General features: G+C 38.9%; 2 protein-coding genes and 1 long non-coding RNA gene across 15 annotated transcripts in view; 2 read left to right on the top strand and 1 right to left on the bottom strand.

Annotated features, from left to right (window-relative positions):
- Positions 1-2,648, top strand: part of FYN (FYN proto-oncogene, Src family tyrosine kinase) — a 126,667-nt gene extending 124,019 nt beyond the window's left edge. For all 10 annotated transcript variants that reach the window (XM_087718634.1, XM_087718633.1, XM_087718635.1 and 7 more), the window contains one exon: positions 1,086-2,648. In XM_087718634.1, the coding sequence (XP_087574760.1) occupies positions 1,086-1,294 (209 nt within the window). In that variant the 3' untranslated portion in view covers positions 1,295-2,648. The remainder of the gene's footprint in view (positions 1-1,085) is intronic.
- Positions 1-19,496, bottom strand: LOC148045148 (uncharacterized). The gene is made up of 4 exons (XR_015697072.1): positions 19,383-19,496; positions 8,749-8,833; positions 8,301-8,647; positions 1-324 (listed from the first exon to the last, which is right to left on the bottom strand). It is a non-coding gene; the product is annotated as an uncharacterized LOC148045148 (long non-coding RNA).
- TRAF3IP2 (TRAF3 interacting protein 2) overlaps positions 19,271-20,743 on the top strand; it is a 20,269-nt gene continuing 18,796 nt past the window's right edge. For 2 of the 4 annotated variants that reach the window (XM_014055135.2, XM_014055137.2), the window contains exon 1: positions 19,274-19,522. The gene's annotated coding sequence lies outside the window, so the exon portion shown is untranslated. Of the gene's footprint in view, positions 19,523-20,743 lie in introns of all 4 variants that reach the window. The other 2 variants (XM_087718626.1, XM_014055136.2) reach the window with 2 other exon arrangements.

Consider the following 20,743-nt stretch of genomic DNA (forward strand, 5'->3'; position numbering starts at 1 on the left):
CTTAGCTTCTTCTTGCTAAGCTAACTTTAAACAATTTGAATCATTCCTGATCTTAAGCATAGGCTAACTGGAATTTCTTGGTCACGTATTTATTTTGTATATAGTCAATCCATTTTTTCCAGTCTCGTTTATATCTCTCATTTGAGTGATCTTTAAGATATGCCGATATTTTAGCCATCTCGGCTAAATTTGTAACTTTCAATGTCCATTCTTGAGTTGTAGGCAGGTCTTCCTTCTTCCAGTATTGTGCCACCAACAGTCTTGCTGCCGTTATTAAGTGCAGGATCAAGTTAGTCTCTACCGCTGTAAAGTCAGTACTTATACCTAGCAAAAATAACTGAGGGGTAAACTTTATCCTTCTTTTAAAGATATTTTGCATAATCCACCATATTTTTATCCAAAATGCCTTAACCTTTTGGCAAGTCCACCATACATGGAAATAGGTAGCATCGAGAGAACCACATCTCCAACATTTGGGTTGTAAATTTGGATACATAGAAGCCAGGTTTTTAGGATCTAAATGCCATCTATAGAACATCTTGTAAAAATTTTCTCTCAGGTTCTCAAGCTTGTGTAAATTTCACATTTCTTACCCAAATTTTTTCCCATGTAACCAACATTATTGGTTCTTCAATATTTTGAGCCCACTTTACCATACAATCTTTAACTAACTCTATTTCCGAATCTATCTGTATTAATACATTATATATCCTCTTTATATGCATTAAACTTTGATCTCTTATTTGTTTAAATAAGTTGTCCTCAATTTGGACAAAACCAATTTTTTGATCTATTTTCCACCTGGCCTGTAATTGCCCATACTGGAACCATGTTTGAACTGCCCTCTCCTCTTTTAATACCTCCAAGGATTTTAATTGTAGTGCCCCTGATAATTTAGGATCAATTACATAGAGCACACATGACATAGCAGTGGTTGATAGGGATGCCTGTCCAATAAAACTTTCATTAACATTGGGAAAATATCCATTTTCCAAATAAATAATCCAAATTCAAATAAAAGGTATATTGCAACCCTGTTCAGATTATATGCTTTACATCTCTTCAACATTGTTTATATTTCCTAGGTATGAATAACCGTGAAGTCCTAGAACAGGTAGAAAGAGGATACAGAATGCCATGTCCTCAAGATTGCCCAATCTCTCTACATGAGCTCATGATCCATTGCTGGAAAAAAGACCCAGAAGAACGCCCAACTTTTGAGTACTTACAGGGTTTCCTGGAAGACTACTTTACGGCAACTGAACCCCAGTACCAGCCAGGTGATAACCTGTAATTTGGGGTGGGCTGCGCAAACCAGTTACCAGGTGTTCCATTTGCAATCGACATAGGTTGAATGGTTCAAGGCAGTATCTTAGAGCACCAAATATACTGAAGCCAGAAGATGAGAACTTCTAAAACTATGTGTCCTAAAATTCTGAATATCTTCTCCAAACAGAAAGGTGAACACATGGGGGGGGTGGGTTTCTTAATCAAAGACTTTGAAACTGCATTGTTTTAATGTTATGTAAACTGCAAAATCTTTGTTCACTGTAAATAGTAATTCAGTGCCAATAATTTATCCTAGTGCTTTCCTTTTTTAAAAAAAATGCAGAATTATGTGATTTTAACTAGTTTTCTCCTGATTCAACTAAAGTATTATTTTCCAGAAGTGGCCTCTTTTTGTCTACATTTTTTCATGTTCTAACAAAATAAAATCAGGACCAGTGTTTGGGGGTTTGGTTTTGTTTCTTTTATATATAGAAATATGTAAAATATATACATACCTGTATATATAGTCCACAGGTGCTATAGCTAAAGGAAATTCATTTCAGAAACGGATTCCATAATGCTGAAGCACCCGGAAAGATTTCCCTGGGGACATTGAACACTGGTGATGATTCTAAAACCGGTGACTGAATATTTGGCTTTTGCCCAGCATGACTTTTTAAATTGGATTGCACTTTTTGGTTTTACTATATACCCATAGGTTGTTGTAAGTTTTGATCTTTCAAAACTCATGTACAACATTTCAACAACATTTGCCAAGTGTGTCGTTTGATTTTGGGTCAGAATTAAAACAGACTTAATTAATGAAAAGTACCCCTGCCTGGACCGGAAGGTTGAAACTGCAAGTGCTTTTGTGTATCAAAATATGTAAACTGAATTTTCTGATTTTTTAAAGAAATAATAAACATTGTAACCCCATGCAATAGTCTCAACCTCATAGCCTTTTAGTCATATTGAGATGCTTTTTCATTCATCAAGCTCAGCTAGAATATCTTTTCTGTGTATCATTTTCCATCCTTATATAGATGTTTTAAATGTCCTGTACTGCTAATGAAATTACTTTCAATATGTCTGCAAGTGTTTCAGTAGAATTACTACGCACTTCTTTCCTGGGAAACGAGAGCAGTGGGATGCACAAAAATATTACTTCTTCAGTTGTCTCTATCAACCTTAAATTCTTTCCCTTCTTTCTTTCTAACCAAAAAGAAACAAAAACTCCAGTCCTTTCTACTTCTCTTTTAAGGTTTTTTTTAAATAATGCTATGATCTTAATTACATTTTGTTATTGTTTTATTTGCAAGTTTGTTTTTTAAATGTTTAACTGTCTTAATTTAGTAATTAAAAAGACCATTTTACATTTGGATTTTCGTTGATTTGTTTAAATTATAGGCAGAGGTAGAGTTTGTGGTAGAGGAGGAATATCTTTGGTTATTTGGCTATTGGGCATGGTTATTCCTAGGCACTGGTGTGACTTGTCTGGATCCCAACTTTAGAGGATGTTCGAATGTTGTTTTCTCTGCTATTATTCCGGAATTACATCTTTAATATTAGTATGTATGTATCATGAGATGGACGGGGGGCATTGGGTAGAATTCTGTGTAAGAGAACAACAATTAGCTGTGCACAACAATTAATCTGGAAATTCCTTCCCAAATATAGCAAACCAATGATAAAGAAAGATAAGGAAGTATTCGTAGAAGCAGTCATGCAAATCAGTGGTTCTCAAGCATTGCATCAGGCATCAGTTGGCCTTCCAGAATATCACTAGGGGTCACTGGATCTTCAAAAATGCAAAGAAAGGTCTCCATTTGACAACACTGCTATCAATCAGCCTTCATTTTGAAAAAACAAATGCTTTCATGTATTCTTCCATTGTTACCTTTTTGGCAGAAAAGAAAGATATATTTTTTCTCTCTCAGAATTTCTGTGATGTTATGGTATATATTATTATTTTTATTATATATATATATACACACACACATACATACACATTCATCATTTATGACTGATTTTTTTTCTTATGGAAAAAGAAACTATGGGGTTTTTATTCATAAAACTCACATTATTTATTTGCAAGTAATGGGTATTATTAAATTGTTGTCTTCAGAATTTGCCTTTGCATACTCAATTGTAGACAAAGACCTTAAAAACAGTTTCATAGATGCCTTTGTCTTGTTGCTAAGATACTGGTGCAAGAAAAATGTATATCTATTGTAGCCTTTGTGGAAGAATAGGTGCATCCACTTTAGATAAATATGCTACTTTATTGCTGTAATTTCTAAATGTTGCATTAAGTAGAAGAAACCAGTGGTTATTTCATAGTCTGAGGATACAAATCCTCAAATTCTTAAAATGGAAGAATAAAAAGATTTTCTATTCTAGTCAAATATGTCACCCACGTAGTTCTTAGAGATGCCTTAAGGCAGGGGTATCGAACTTGCGTTGTCACAACACCGTCACGTGACATATTGCGACTTTTCCCTCGTTCACTAAACCAAGTATGGGCGTGGCCAGCACGTGACACATCCAAGTTTGACAGCCCTGCCTTAAGGGAAGAGATTTAATATACCCTGAAGGTTGACAAATAAATCAAAATGCATTGTCCATTTATTTTGTTTTGCCTTGCTCAAATCTTTGTTGTTGATGTTGTATAAGGAAAATATGGAGGGGAAACAAAAGTGTGAAATGGAAGACATTGTCTGAACCACCCTTAAAAGCAACTGAAAATACTTGCAATCCACTTTGTGATGAAATTGAAGCCATGTATGTCCATTTCATATGATTTCTAAGCGCTAGCTTTCCATTAAATGTTAAAACTTTGATTCCTGACAAAATAGTATTCTTAGCCTTAGCCTTAGCCTTAGCAAAGGACAGTTCTTCAATAAGACATATAAATATGTCTGTGTCTTTGAGCCAATCTTGATTGCTGATGGCTGTCTGGACAAGTCCCTACAGTTTTCTTCGCAAGATTTTGGAAGTAGTTTGTCCTTGCCTTCTTCCTAGGGCTGAGAGAGAGTGGCTGGCCCAAGGTGTCCCAGCTGGTTTTGTGCATAAACACAAAACTGGACTAAAATTCACAGTCCTCCTGGTGCCTTAACTATTATACCAAACCGGTTCTCAACATATATGTAGTGCTGCGCTATTTCACATACCGTAGATCAGTATACAATTTCTAGCTCTGTTTTCTCTGTAAGATCTCCTTTTTTTTGCCTATTAAACCATTTTTAATGGTGACAAAGGTAGCATTTTTCTTTGGTTGTTGACCATTTTCAGAGAAAATGGGACAATCTATTGTGAATTAATGTCAGCATATAACTACAGCATAATTGCCATAATTTCCAATGTGATCATACTGTGCATTTTGTCGGTGGTATTAAAAGTCAGATAATCACTTGGGTATGTAAACTCTGTTGGACAAATGGAATTATTATTATTTGTTTATTAGATATTTACCTGCCACTGCATTCAGACCACATAGCAATAAACAATATAGTATCACATATTGTTTAATAAAAATAATATAATATATAATAAAATATTCATACTATAAGATCAAAATAAATCAAGGAATAATAACAACATAAACCAAAGGTATCTTCCCATCCCCCGGAGGCAATGTGAAACAATTCAGGTTTTTGAAGCTTTAAAAAGGTCAGTAATGTGGGAGCCGATTTAATTTCCAGCAGGAGGCTGTTCCTTAGAGCAGTGGTTCCCAAACTTGGCAACTTTAAGACTTGTGGACTTCAACTCCCAGAATTCTCCAGCCAGTTCTGCTCTGCTGGCTGGAGAATTCTGGGAGTTGAAGTCCACAAGTCTTAAAGTTGCCAAGTTTGGGAACCACTGCCTTAGAGGGAACACTTATGAGCCTCAAGCTCGCTCGTTTCACAGAAGTAGAAACCCAAGACAAATTCACCAGGGTAAGTGAACCAGAGAGGTTAAATCCGGCGAAGGAAAACAGTCCTGCTGAGACTTTGATGCCAAACCTTGCTTAAGAAAATCCAAGAAGAAACTTTTAACTGCACTTTGTGTGGGAATACAGAGCTAACCTTGAAGGCATGCAAAAATAGTAAACTCTGCTTAGACTTGGAAAGGAGGAAAGGATGAGAAACTCAAAATAACCCCACGTTGATTCTTTTTAGAATAAGAGGATGGAGAAGGAAACTTAGTAAGGCTTTCATGAGTCTGTTGTTATACCCTCCAACAGTAGGGAAGAGTTCCAGTAGTTCTGTGGTGTCTGCTTCCTGGCCTACGTCAAAGAGCTAGTATCAGTTTTGAAAGCTTCCTATTCTTTATTCAGAGAAACACCAGGCCTTCTCTTTGATTATGGAGATGGCAGTTTATCTTTGAGGAACTCAAGGTTGCAGTAGAACCTGCTAAAACATTGTAACAACTTCAACAGCAAGTGGGTAACAGTACAAATAATTCTGCAATTGCGACACAGCTTGCTGCTCAGCCAGGAGTGGCTTAATAGCTGGAGCCCAAGGGTATTTTTTCACTCTCACAAGAGATTTCTGGAGAAGTTGGAAGAACCCAGAACCAGTTTCTGACTTTCACAACTCATTGTAAATTGTTTACAGAATGTCAGCAAACATAATTTTTTACAGATCATTCCAGCTTTTGTTCTGAGTGTCATTGAAGGCATGGATCCGTTGCTGGATAAGTATGAGAGCTGCATGCAAAAACATATAGCTGCATTTAATAATTCAGGACAGCAACAGGAAATGGAGAGATTTGCAAGCTGAAACAAGGCAACAGAGTTTGAGAGAGTGTGTCAGATTTGCAATCAAATGTTAGGGATATGTGATGGAGTGATCTGACTCTGATTGATCAGTTCCCAGGTGAATTGAGGAATGAATTAATGGAACAAGCACACAAGAGAATTTGGAGAAATTGTTCCAAAATTGTGTGTTAATTCATGGGTGAATGGAGGAGACAAGGCACGGGGGAGAAAAGGGGAAAAGCTTTTATGGACTCTATTCACCTCTTCCTCCCCATAACCTTGGAGGTGAGTGACAATCCATGCAAAAGAAACAGTACAATTCTACCCATAACAGAGAAGCAGAAGGAGAAAGGTCTTGGTTTGCATTTCTGTATTGGAGCCCCAGGACACCGAGTTAAGGTTTGCCCCTTTAAGGTATAGGGTTCTACCACAAAACCGCGGACGACAAAATCGCGGTCGATGAAAGCGCGTATGTGACATCATCACAGCACGACAAAAAAGATTGAAAAAGATCGAAAAATGTAAAAATAAAGCTAAAACCTTCCCCTAACCCCCCCAAACCTAACCCTTAACCTAACCGTAAACCTAACCCTAAACCTAACCCTTAACGTAACGAAAAACCTAACCCTAACCCTTAACCTAACCCTAACCCTTAACCTAACCCTTACCTTTATGTGAATCGGCTTGCTGTAATTTAATTTTTATTTTTATTTTTCGATCTTTTTCGTCGCGTTGTGATGACGTCACATACGCGATTTCGTCGACCGCGCTTTTGTGGAACGCGCTTTTGACGGGTCACGAAGGTATAGGCCTCAGTTACTAAGTGCCACACTTGTGGAACTGCAGGCCACATAACAAGCAGTGGCTAAGTGCCTGCGCCTCATCTTTTCAAATGTTTGCAGGGCTCGTTCTCAAGAGTTCAGCAGGTTTGACCTCAAGACAGTTAAGAAGAGCTTTGGCAGTTGACAACAGGCAAGTATATTTTATTATCCCTTTCATTTTTTTGTGCATACTCAATTCCTTGTTCCTATAGACCCAGGTGCAATAGCCAGGTTCATATGTGAGTCCCCAGTGCAAGAATATAAGCTGCCCATACAATTAGTAGAGAAACCTATGTCTGTAGAAATGAATGGTGGATGAGCTCTTCAAATTGATTGTATTGGGCAAGTGAACAGAACTGGTGGATTAGGAAGAAGATGTTGCATCACTGGAGGTTTTTAAAAAGAGGTTGGACCACCATTTGTCTGAAATGGTATAGGGTGATCTACTTGAGCAGAGGGTTGCATTAGAAGATTCCCATAGTCGCCTTCCAATTCTGTTGTTCTGCTAAGGTGATTTGATCATGTAGAGTGGAATTATTGAAAACATGAAAAGCAGTGACAGTGTGGCTTTAATTATGAATTGAATACCTACAATGTTTGCCCATAAAGCGGTCAGAGAAATTTGGTGGCTGAGTTTAGAGCATTTCTGAAGGTCTGGTCAGCTTACCTTAGCTCCTCCCTTAGCTATTGGGAGTGCGGGATTCTGTTTCATTGGGTTTTATTGCTGATCTTTCGCATGTACAGTTTAATAGCAATAACACTTAGACTTGTATGCCTTTCACAGTGCTTTACAGCCTTCTCTAAGTGGTTTACAGAATCAGCATGTTTCCCCCAACAATCTGGGTCCTCATTTTACTGTCCTCAAAAGGATGGAAGGCTGAATCAACCTTGAGCTGGTCAGGATCGAACTGCTGGCAGTTGGCAGAGTTAGCTTGCAATACTGCATTCTAACCACTGCACCACTATGGCTCGTTTCTGCTAACTAAAAAATACTACCATTTTTTGCAGTAGACAATTTGTTTCCTAAGATAGCTCATTTTTATTACCAGCAAGAGTTTTCCATCAGCCTAGGAGATGGCACAACATTTTTTGTACATTTTATATACAGGGGCCTAGTCTATTATGCAATCCCAGATTACAGCTCTCAATTTACAGTACATTCAGTTTTGGAAAGCCTGATTCCAGCGATTACACATTCAAATTCATTTGTGATCCAACCTCTAATGGGCCTCTAATGGGAAAAGAGAGAAGATAAACCAATTGTTAGAACAATTGCTAAGTCTATTAACAGAGAGGGTAAAACCAGTTGCTAGAACAGTTACTTGAAATGCTAGGTCTATTACCACCAAGGCAATTGGGTTGAACTGTTGCTTCTGGTGAAATTTGTATATCACATCTTAATACATTTCTCCATAGGCATGTCTGTCTTTCAGGCAGCCTATGGCTACCACCACTTCCATCTCCCATCTTACCTTTCAGGATGTCAGCAACTGAGGTTTTCCTTGAGCCTCCAATCCTTTCAATGGCCAGATTTAGCAAAGGCTACATACAAGCAGACCACATATGCACACGGGCAAGATTGTTTTGGGGGATTTGATGTGGCTTTCCATTACATTTTTACTTTCTCCTGCTCATCTAAAAAGCTGGACTCAAAAAATTATTGGTTCCTTCCCAGTTGCCTAGCAAATTAATCCTGTGGCCTTTTGTTTGCAATTGTCTACTTCTGTTAAGATTCATCTGGTCTTCCATTGTGCCTTGTTGGTTTATGAGAAGCTCCTGTGCTCCTTACTTTTGAAAACTGTTCCTCCCCTTCTCCTTCCTATATTGGTGAACAAAGAAGAAGAATATGAAGTGGAATGTACTTTGGGTAATGGAGCCAGGAGGAATTATTTGGAATACCTGGTTTACTGGAATCCTTACCTTGAGAGAGGTTGTGAGAGATGACCAATAGATGACCACCTCTTGCAAAGCAGTTTCATTGAAAATTCTCACACAAGCTTCATACCTGTAATATATCAATAGTAAGTGAGCCCAGGACCAAGAAGATTCTGTCCACCATAATGATCTCCAGCTCAGGTCATCATTCAACAAGAAGGGAGGGGGGATTCTCCACCTCCAACCGAGGTGCATGGTAGGACTGGTGATTCTGGGGAGGTGCCAAATGAGGATAGGGGGACTAAGTCTGTATCGGTTCCCATAGCAACTGGCTAGTGTCTTTGTGTGCCAGAGGGGAGACTGAGTGATCTTTCTGGCATGGAAGAGGAAGCAACCAACCAAGAACTGCTTTTTCTCTAAATTAAAGATGGGCCTGGTTTTTATTCTTGCTATTAAACTTTTTCTGAAAGTCCAGTGCATAGCTTCTAGCTTCCCACCAGCCTTTAGTTACCAGGTGAGTGACATAGATTTAGATTCATTTCCCTTTAGTTCTGAATATTCTTTCAAATCTGAAATAGTCTATTTGACAGAATAGCCCGTTCCAAGCTCAAAAGTGTTTTGAATTTTAAAACATCTTTGCACATCTCAACACTCCAGCACTCCCCTATTATCATCATGCTTGGAGACACTCAATAATAATCATTAGCAAGACATGATTGGTTTTAAGACAACCTGGGAGATGATTTTTCTTCAAGAAATATCTCAGACCCCCAAATTAATTGTAGTGCAGTGTCTTGGGACAATTAAAGCAAACAGCCTATAACTTATAAGATCATCAGAAACCATCATCAAATGTAGCTTTCAGTTTTGCACAGGAAGCAAATTAAACCTCATGCTTATCAGGCACTCATGTCATTGGCTTTTTTTTCCCATTGGGCAGAACCCACCTTCCTACTGCTGAAAGTCAATTCCGGTCTTCTTCCTGCTGCAACAGTGGATTCAAACAAAGTTTCCATTTGCACAAGACCACACTGTCACATCAGGAGGAAATGGGTGCAATGAAAGTGCTTATGATGCCTCCATCTGATAATGCAGGGTGCTCAGTTTATTTCATGTGCAATATTGAAACCGCATCTTGTCATGCTCTGTAGTCTCACCTTAGACTTGGCAACAAAGGTGTTTCCAGAAGGAAGGACTCCAAATATTTTATATGCATCCATACATACGTACGTGCGTGCGTGCATGCGTGTGTGTGTGTATATATATATATATATATATATATATATATATATATATATATATATATATATATATATATATATATATAATCTGCATCAACCTTTCATGGGAAGAGAAACAAATACTAAAAGCAAGGAAGCTATGGGAATATTTATGAATGAGAGCGTGGGGGGGAAGCATAATCACCCATTGTTAGAGAAGACTACAAACAGAATGGAGTAGATACAGCAAAGTGTAAATCCTTTTAACATAGAAATTTGAAGAACAAAATGTTGGTTCTTAAGATAATTATGTTTCTCTTCCACTCAGCAATTTCTCCTCTGTCCCTAGAATAATTTGTTAGTATTCTCTCCCTATTTTTTACCCAATTATATTATAATCCAGGGGTGGGAGTGTGGAACAGAGCAGGGAATCTCCCAAGGGTCACCTAGCCATTCTTCTGGATGTCTGTGTTTACACCATAACAGTCTACAGGGAAAGGGCTTTGTGTGTCTCTGCAAAAGAACTCCAAGCTGTATGGTTTTAGCTCCTGCAAAGGCCTGCATATGTTTTTGTGCTCAGATTCATTTCTACAGACATTATTATGTGGATGTGGATGTTGGGTAGATGGATTCTGTGGCATGAATGACATCAAGGATGTGTTCTCTTTCCTTTTTACTCAAAGTTTATAGTGTCCCAAGATGGCTTACAATAATTTGAGCTTTGTTTCCTTATAACTTTCTTCTTCTTGATCTATTTTTTTTTCCTTTTGCTCTCACGCACACTAGTTTATAATGCTGCAGGGAGAGGTAGCTTAAATCTTGCACATATTTTCCTAAAGCCAGTCACATTCAACTTAGTTGGACTTTTAAAGAGATGTGCATGATAGTAGTAGAATATGTTTTGGTGAATACTACTATGACAAATATTCAATTGAAAAAGTGTCTTTTGAAAGGTGGAACGATGGAAGCTCCTGTTCGCATTGTATTGTGTAAATGTGGTGTACGCCTAGGTTTTGTGTATGTGTATTTTACATGTTTTTTAATAAAAAAAATTTTTAAAGAAAGATGGAAAGATGATAAAGTGGGTGGGAGGAAATTCTGTGACATATGGGGCAAAGAAGGAGTAATGGATGGAATTGTTTCAGAAAGCAAATGGATGAAATGATGATTTAAATATTTCATGTGTGGCATATGAGATTAGTAGTTATGCATTCATACATGGAAATAAAAGAACTGTCCCTGTAGTGAATGTAGCCTTCATCACAGTATTTACCAGTAGATTTACATAACCTTTTTCTTTCACTTGTGTAAGAACTCATGAGCACATATACACTACAGCAACCCTGAACAGTGGGGGAGTGGGGGAAACAGATCATCTATACAACATTTTCCAACGAAATGCATATCCACACAACTTCAACAGAAAGTTCCTACCTATTCAACTCAATATAGCAAAAACCAAGACAAATTGTATAAAGAGTAGCACTGCCATACATCAAAAATACGCCATAAAACACCAACAGGCTACTACAACCAAATGGCATCATCACGGCACACAAACAAACGGAAGCCATCTAAAACATCCTAAGTAAACCAAAAGACCCAGCAGCCCCAGAAGAAAAATTGGAGTCCTCTACAACATACATGTCCTCAACTTACAAGTACAAATGAGTCCAAAATTGTAAACAAAACAGTTGTTAAAATGGAAGTTTGCCCCATTTTACAACCTTTCTTGCCACAGTTAAGTGAATCACTACAGTTGTTAAGGTAGTAACAAGGTTGTTAAGTGAATCTGGCTTCCCCATTACTTGGTTTTCAGAAGGTCACAAAAGGTAATCACATGACCCCGGGACACTGACTACAAATATAAGTCAGTTGCCAAATGTCTAAATTTTGATCATGTGTCTATGGGGATGCTGCAAAGGTTGTAGGTGTGAAAAACAGTCATAAGTCACTTTTTTCAGTGTTATTGTAACTTTGGTCACTAAATGAATGGTTGTAATTTGAAGACAGTATAGTATAAAGACTGCAACAGTCACTATGTAGGACAAACGGGCAGAAGATTAGCAGAATGCATTCATGAACACTTAAGTAATAATCGGAAGATATGATGGGAACTCTAATTTCAAAACCTGATTTAACCATAGTGTCAGCGTTCCAAGTAGCATGCAGAATTAAATCAGAGTCCAAGGCAAAACAATCCTTAAAGTTCCAATTTAATAAGTCAGACATCTTAGCACATCTGTGGAATCCCAATTCTGAACTTCCTGGGATTCCACCCAGTTGAAAGTTCATGATTTTATCCCCACACCCATAAATCCATCAATCTTCTTCGCCCACACTGGTATCTCCACCCAGCTGCTTCCGATCAGGTGCAGAGGTGCTGAGACAAAAGATGACTTTGGCTTCTAAAAAAGAATGACAACAACACATTCCACAATTCTACTCCTTTCTATTCTCTCCTCCCAACTACTACAGTAATGAAACAACATAATGAAATAATAGAGTGTGGCAGGCCAAAGATCCTAAAAGGAACATAACTACAGGCCTGACACATAGTTTCAACTGGGAAACCATGATCATCCTGGACCAAACCAAGTCCAAAAATGCTAGAAAATTCCTGAAAGTCTGGAATTCAGACAAATCAGCCATCAATAGACACATAGACATAAACTACATCTACATACCATATAAAAAAGATGATCAACAAGCCAAATATAGGAACAAAAAGATCAACACATCTCCCCACAACAATCAACACCCTGATAAGTATAGATTAACATGAACAATCAACATCAGATCAACAATCAAGAAGTAAACAATAGCCCGAGTAAGGAACTGCCAAAAACCTAACAGTAAACAGCCCAACCAAAAACCATCAAGACCTCACCCACCAACACTGACAAGGCGAGCCACTGGAATATAAATTGATAGCAAACCTCCGTATTAGCACTGATGATGTTACCTAGTTTAGGTAATGAAACATCTGCAAGAAAACAACCAAGGTCGGAGAGCACCTAGGACCCTTGATTTCTCCCTTATTGCCTAGCCTTTCTAACCATCAAACCTATAAATCACAAGCTCATGGTTTTTTCCCCATTTTCAGCAAAAGGTCTGTAAACCATTTCCAGTCACTGACATTTGTCCTTTCTCTAATCAAGGGTTTCCAGCACATTTGGCCTTTGTCTTATCAAACATGTCCGCTTTGCGACCTCAGCAAATTCTGCCATTGTCACCAATCATTTCTCCATTGCTTTATTTCAGTATTTTTGCTTCTACCACACCTTTTTACAAAGTTTCTTAGGAAAAAAAACAGCCATGAGCATCTTTCTTGCAACCCTTGAGTACACAAATAAGTGTAGAGTAAAAATGAGAGACAGATCTCCTTGGAAACAAGACTAGCAACTCCTTTAGATGGGGAGTAAGGAAGATCCAGATTATCCATCACATTCTTCCCAAAGAGGTCTCAACCAGACCAGTTTTCTCCCAATCTGCAAGTAGGCTATTGATGTTCTAATACCTGAAGAGCAGGTTTTTTCCCTTTGTTCTTTTATTTTTTTAAAAAGCATTTTAAAAAAAACATCCTGCAAAACAGATGAAAAGAACTTTGCAGAAGCCGGGAAAGAAATATGCCATGATACAAGTGTCTTTTTTTCTTTTTAGCTGTGTTCTTTTAGTATGCTTACTCAGGATTAACTTAATCAAGTTTACTCAGCATGATTACTTGTACAAGTCACTGAACAATGATCATTCAGGCTAGGTTTGCACCACATAATAGATAAAAATGTGATTGGCTCTTTTGCCATCAGTAAGTCATGGCAACATAGCCACTTTGCTCATAGTAACTGAGCAAAGGGAAGGATCATATCTGTGATTCTGCTTACTCTGTGACCTTTGTCCGTTGTTGAATGCAGCTTCAACAGCAGTAAGGAAAGAGGTTTATTATCTGAACTTCAAATGTCTGAATTGTCCAACAGAAAATAAAGGATGCATTATTTGTTAGGGTTTTAATGATTTAATGCTGGAAGCCATCCAGAGTTAGATCATTACAAGATGGGTGGCAAATAAATTCAATAAATACATAAAGATTAAAAAAAGAAATATTTTGAAATATTTCCTCATTATGAAAGGGGACTAAATATACAGCCTCCTATTTGTAAGGACAGCACATTTCTGCAGTCAAACATGAGAAATTCCCAGGATAATGTTGATTGGCGCTTCAGAACGGACAGCATTATTACCATGTAAAACATGTCATCCTTTACCATCCTTCATGCCAGTGACTCCCAATTCAAAAAAAGGGATCAGTTGAGAGAAGCTCGCTTTTCTATAAAATCAAGGCATGTCTCATTGAGTAAACTCTACAGTGTTATTAAATGCTGCTATAGTTTTGTCTTAGTACTGTATGAAGCAAGTAGTTTTTCCTTGCAATACCTTCCCTATTACCTCTTTCCCCATTATATCTCCTGAAGCATAATTTCTAAGGAATCTATCCAATGTTTGTTCTTCTTCTGTAAATTGTCATGTGTCTTCGGGATAATGATCAATGAATGACTAATTGAAAGCAACAGGGAATAAGGAAAGCATTAGTTCATTGCTGATCTTAATTAAAGAGATATGTATTGCTGTGGGGAAAACTTTAATAAACAGCAAGAGGGGTTTTTATCATTAAGAGAGAATTAATTGGAAATTGCTTATAAATCAACTGATTGTGTTTATTCTTTTGTTTGTATCATGGAGTAGAACAAACCTGGTTGGGGGGGGGGGATTTATCCCTTGAAAGGATAATTTAGCTTTTCTGGAAACCTATAAAAGAGGCCAAGAGGTGGGTGGGTGTTGTTATTTTTATTTGTAGTGAAACAATAAAGAAATGACCAAATACTATATATACTAAGTATATATAGTTTCTAAGTGTATAAAAGTTCCTAAGTACTACTTCTATAGAAAAAACCATTCTTTCAGCCTTATGAGTAAAATCGTTACTTGAGGCAGAAGGCTCATCAAGATTAATGGAAATTATTTTCCACAAACATTATTGCCAGGATAGTTTAGGCATTGCCAGGATAGTTTAGGAACCATGTGTAATTTAGGAACTATAATTAGCTGGAAATTATAAGCCAAAATCAAATAATATGGCTTACTATCTCTTGTGAGGGCGGCAGCAGCATGATGGCTCAGTGGTTAAAGACACCGAGCTTGTCAGCTGGAAAACTAACACCCTGGGTTTGAGACCCAAGCACTGTGCAATGGGGTCAGCTCCCATTACTTGCTCCTGCTGATATAGAAGTTAGAAAGCATGCAAATGTGAGTAGATAAATAGATAAATAATGAGTAGATTAAAAAAGTACCACATTGATTGGAAGATAAAAGCATTTGGTGCTCCTTGGCATAGTCATGCTGGCCACATGACCACGGGAATGTCTTCAGACAACAAATGTCTTCAGCTGGCCCCCCTCAGCTAAGAAATGGAGATGAGTACTGCCTCCTAGAGTCAAAAGGGGAAAGCCCTCCTCTCATTTCCATCCAATCCCTATCTTTCAAATTTACCCTCTTATTAGAGCATGGATAATTTACATATGTTGACTGTCTATGAAAGGTTCAGTGCAGGACTGCACCATGAGGTTATATCCTGAGAAACACATTGTCTGATAACTAAAACTTCCTATCTATTCACTAGGCTTATTCGCAAACTTATTCCTCTGGAGCACCTTTGGTTTTACTTCCAATGGTGCCGTCAAAGATGTACATGAGAATGTAGCCCTTGGATTTTTCCCAGAGAAGTAGGATGCCATCGTCAATCAGGGGAACAGGAGCAGGTCTAACAATCAAAGTTAAGAACTATTATACTTGCAGGCCGACCAAGCATTCTTTCTGACTATGCTTATTTCAGTTTTGAGCCTGTGAGCTCATACAAGAAATCCTGATGTCATCATTGACCTATTAGCTGCAGACATTCCTCAAATGTCCAGATTTATGAACAAGGCTTTCAAATAGCACTTCAGAACTCTTCCACCACTGCATACAGTAAATCCAGATAAAAAGCAAGTCGAATATCAGAAGAATATTCTTATAACTGGAATTTTATTTGAAATATGGAAGCTCAGTCATACAGAACTGTATTTTACAATCACTTTGCAGTTACTACTTTATGAGGTCTGTCTGCAAAATCTGGACAACCACTAGGCGGCAGCAAAGAATTCTGGCAGTTGAATTCCGGCAGTCCTGAAAATCTAAAGATCTGAGTTCCCCTGAATTATATAAGCAGCATAAAATATATGTCAGTATTTGCATGTTCTCCTGCCAATCAGAAACTACTGCAGAAAATTCAAAAGCAATTAGAAACTCCAAGCAAACCACTTCCGTCTCTCTCGATATAAATAAAATTTAAAGATAAAAATGTGCACCATCCAATTGGATGGTGAAGAAATATGTGCATGTCATGAAGACATGTTGTGGCATGCATGGAATATATGTAACCAGTTTTCAATCATTATCATAGATAGCTACCACCATATCATTTCTGTTATCAGTTCCCTACAATGTAGTACATGAATCCCAACCCTGTATAAATGCCAAATATATTAACATTCACACATTAAAATATGATTCCTTTACTGTGTCTGAACATTTGATTCCCCCAGGTCACATAAAGCTAGCTGATTTATAAATATAAAAGTCAGCTATTTCTACTGCACAGACATCTGATATGCATTTCCCTCAGGAAGGAAGGAAGGCTTAATCTACTAGTTACCTTATCAACTGACTATAATATGTATGCCTTTTAAGACACCCATGACATTGATTGCAAAAGCTTTGAACTATCTCTATTTTATAAGAGAGAGGAGCAAATAAAAAGTGAGGAAGTAGAGAAGGCTATATACACTTCCAGTTACATCTTAAGGTGATTGGCCAGACTTAAAATATGAGTACCAGCCAATCAACTCAGTGATCTTATATTGAGTGTTGCTGGCATTTAAAGTGAATAAATTGAGTGTGATGGAATCAGAGAGTGAGTCCTGTACTGTAGACATGACCATAAACTATTTTTATCTAAACAAAATCAAAGCATGTTTGGGGATTCAGTTACATAAATTGTGCACATTTGAATTTCATCTTATAACACTTCTATTTGATAATGCAATTATTTGATAATAACATACTCAAGTCATAGCAAGACATAATTGAGACAACGTTTGTCAATTTAGTCAATGGTCAAAGAATATCAGTTAGATCTCATGGACAACCATTTAATATGATAGTTTATTCTCTACAACAGATGCAGAAGAAGAGGGGGTTAATGAGTCTTGGAGTCACATATCCCGTTTTGCGATCTTCTGACAAGCAAAGTCAATGGGGAAGCTAGATTCACTTAACCGTGTTACTAATTTAAGAACTTCAGTGATTCACTTAACAATCATGGCAAGAAAAATGATTAAAATGAAACAAAACTCGCTTAACAAATTTCTCACTTAGCAACATAAATTTTTGGGCTCAATTGTAGTTGCACATTGAGGACTACCTGAACATAGTACCGAAGTGATAGTCAGGCTTCCAATATATTATTTAGACATAAGTAGCCTTCCTGCTCTTTTCTTTTAGAACATACAGTTTAGGATGAATGAAAATGTTCAACTTTCAATTTCCAAACTTTAGGGATGCTCAAAAGTTATGACATGCCTTTGGGATTGTAAAGATAGTTTGTAATGTAAATATGCTTGGTAAGTAACATACATATCATAACTTTTTTACATTTTGTTTGTTTCATTATGGTATACCTTCCTAATCTGCTGTCATATAATCTTGACTCTGTGTGTGTGTGTGTGTTTGTGTGTGTGCGTGAGAGAGAGAGAGAGAGAGAGAGAGAGAGAGAGAGAGAGAGAGAGAGAGAGAGAGAGAGAGAGAGAGAGAGAGAGAGAGAGAGAGAGAGAGAGAGAGAGAGGTGGGTTGCAGGCAGTATGCCCTGGTACGCGCGTACTGGTGCCTGCCAGACACAGCAGCCACTGTACCGGAACGGTGCTTTGGAGGGCCCACCCGCCGCCCTCGTTCCTTACCTGTATTTGAAGGAAACGGGCCATCTGCGCACACACACGCAGCATACGGCGCCTGTGCGATGCTCCGCCAAGCAGCTGGAGCGTTGCAGGCGGTGAGTGTGCATGTGTGCGCAGCCCGTGTGCCCATGGTACACTCCCAGCTCCGTTGCAGCATACCGGTTGCAACGGGAGCCGAAACCCACCACTGGTGTGTGTTTGAGAGGGGGGCGAGGGAAAGGTGAGACTCACTTCTGCGGGTGAACCAGAACCTCGGGCGCCCTCTGTTTCCACACCTTAACCACATCACAGGTCTTTCTGCCACTCCTGGCTGCCAAAAGATTGACAACTCTTCCTTTAAAGCAATGTAGACCAATTCCCAGAATTCCACACATCTTAAGAGTTGCAAAGTTAAAAAAAACCACCACTTTAAACAAGGCAAGTTATTTTTGTGGAGGGTGGAGATGGGGGTGGGTGGTATAGTGTTATTTTAGTTTTTTAGACATTTTAAAAATTAGTTTCGGTAATAAGGCTATTAGATCCAGGCTGCAAAAATCCAGATGACTACTAGATGGCAGTGTCGTTTTCTGAATCTCTTTGCTGCCGTCCCAAAGGTGCTTTTTTTCAGGATGCCTCTCGAAAAAGCACCTTTGGGACAACCATGACCTGCATGACTGAGAATGTATACAGACACTTTCCTGCATGCTCCTAGCCTTGCAGATTTTTGCAACTCGGGTCTGGTAGCTTTCATATGACCAAGTCCTTCAGATTCTTGTAACATATGCAGTTATGAGGTCGCATATACTGCAACAAAGGAGCGTGCATAAGCGCACCAGCGTGCCTACCGTCCCTGTCCTACTGTCTCCATTTATTCGTACCCATTTTACTGTCTTCATATTTACGCTTATACTTATACCGGTTATCTTTTACATGTTTGACAAACTAAATAAATGTAATCCTTTGCTTTTTGACGGCATTTTTTTTCATGACGACAGACTGCTACGTCGTCAAAAAAATGCCCATCAGTGCCTATTAACCTCTGTCCGATCCCTGATTAGAAAAGCCTCGTGTCGGTCGTTAAAGTTGCACAGTAGAAGGATTAAACGGGCACCCCGTGAACTTTTCCCTGCTCTTGTTCCTAAAGGTCAGGGCAGGAATCGGCTCCTGTGGCGCGCGTGTCGATTGCCGATTTGAAATCTGGACGCCCCGCTCCGGGTCCCCTTTCTCCAGCTTGAAAACTAAGGGACCCAACCTCGCCGCCTGAGCCACCCTCTCTAGTCAAACGCTTCCTCCTCCGGTATTTATCAGTCGCACTTCCTCTCCTCTGACAGCCCTACTGACTTCTTCAAAATGAGCCGTCCGACACTGCTTTATTTCCGCGATTTGCATACACGCATCTACTTCCTGGTGAGGAGCCTGTTCGGCAACTTACCTGGCAGAGCAAGGGAGGAGGGAAGAAGCCAGGAGAACCTCAAGGAGGGACAATCTGGTGGGGGGAGAAGAGAAGGACGGACGACACCAGGCGGCCAGGTGGTCTGCCCTGTCCTGCTGATCCCCTTTGGGGTCTAAAAGGTGAGTTGTTAAAAGCTCCCCTCCTTTACCTATTTGGCTGTCGCTGTTGGCCCACTTTTTCCACTGCTGCTCTTGTTTTTCTCAGCTGGGGCCTCATTTCCCTTCCTGACTCCTGATTTACTCCCGCTGCAGCAGGCTAGTTGGGAGTGAGACCTTGGGCTCCTCCGTGAATTATCTCAGGCCATAAGAGCACTTTGAAAACGCAGACACAGTGATTCTGCTGCCAATAAATCTGTGTTGTCAACTGAAAAATGGCTGGGAGGCCCAACTACAATGGCTTTGCCTCTTGTAGATTCCATGGAGTTGGCCCAGAGTTGTCTAAATTTGATTGATTATGTGCCATTAAGCTGGGGTCAAACTCTTAGCCGCCCCCTGGATAGATTTTCTCTAGGAGGCTCTGTCCCCAACCTGCTTCTCTTCTACGAGAGGATTAATATGCAAAGCTGTTTTTAATGTATGAAATAACCCTCCTAAGGATACGCGTAGAGTAGATTATGTTTCTTCTCTGATTTGTTGCCAAAATACTACTCAAAAAATGAACTTGCAACATATCTCCTTGAGAGGCTGGTGACATTTTGAGAATGTAAATATATCATGGTTGGGATTTATTTATTTGTTGGATTTGTTAAGATCATCCAACTCCAAGAATATTCTGAGTGCCTACATATATTGCCTGAACAGAAAACAATGAACTGCCTGTTTTAGTGAGGTGTGCAAGGTTTTCTATTCATATCTTCTTTTACCACTTAAACAGAAAAGGAAGTTAAGCCTTGATGTGTTAGCTAGGGAGTAAGTCCCAGTGGTCTCCCCCTATTAGACGGGTCCCTATATTGATGGGTATCAGGAGCAGAACCTTCTTAGTGGTGGCGCCTCAGTATGAATTTTCCAGCCCTGTTTCTTATCAGCCATGCTATGATTGGCACCGCTTTAAGGCAACTCTGTATCCCACTCCTTCTCTCTTCATGTTTAGAACTATCATCTACTTATGTGAAAAATCCCGAATTGATAGTACAATAGTTGAAATTAAAATGAGGGAAAAGGGAGCGTCAGTTAGGCTGTGGCTCTCTTTTCATATTCTAATTTAGGAAGAATGCTTTTGCTGAAAAAAGTAGACTGAATTGCATTTCTCTCTCAACGAGTATGCTGTTACAAGCTCAGGCTGGCCCTACCTACCGTCTGACCACCCACCCCCTCCCTGTTTCCTATTTCCTAGCTGTTTCA

This window comes from Thamnophis sirtalis, unplaced genomic scaffold (assembly GCF_051295495.1).
Source record: "Thamnophis sirtalis isolate CommonGarterSnake01/CBP01778 unplaced genomic scaffold, rThaSir2_p1.2 scaffold_6, whole genome shotgun sequence".
NCBI classification, from domain to species: domain Eukaryota; kingdom Metazoa; phylum Chordata; class Lepidosauria; order Squamata; family Natricidae; genus Thamnophis; species Thamnophis sirtalis.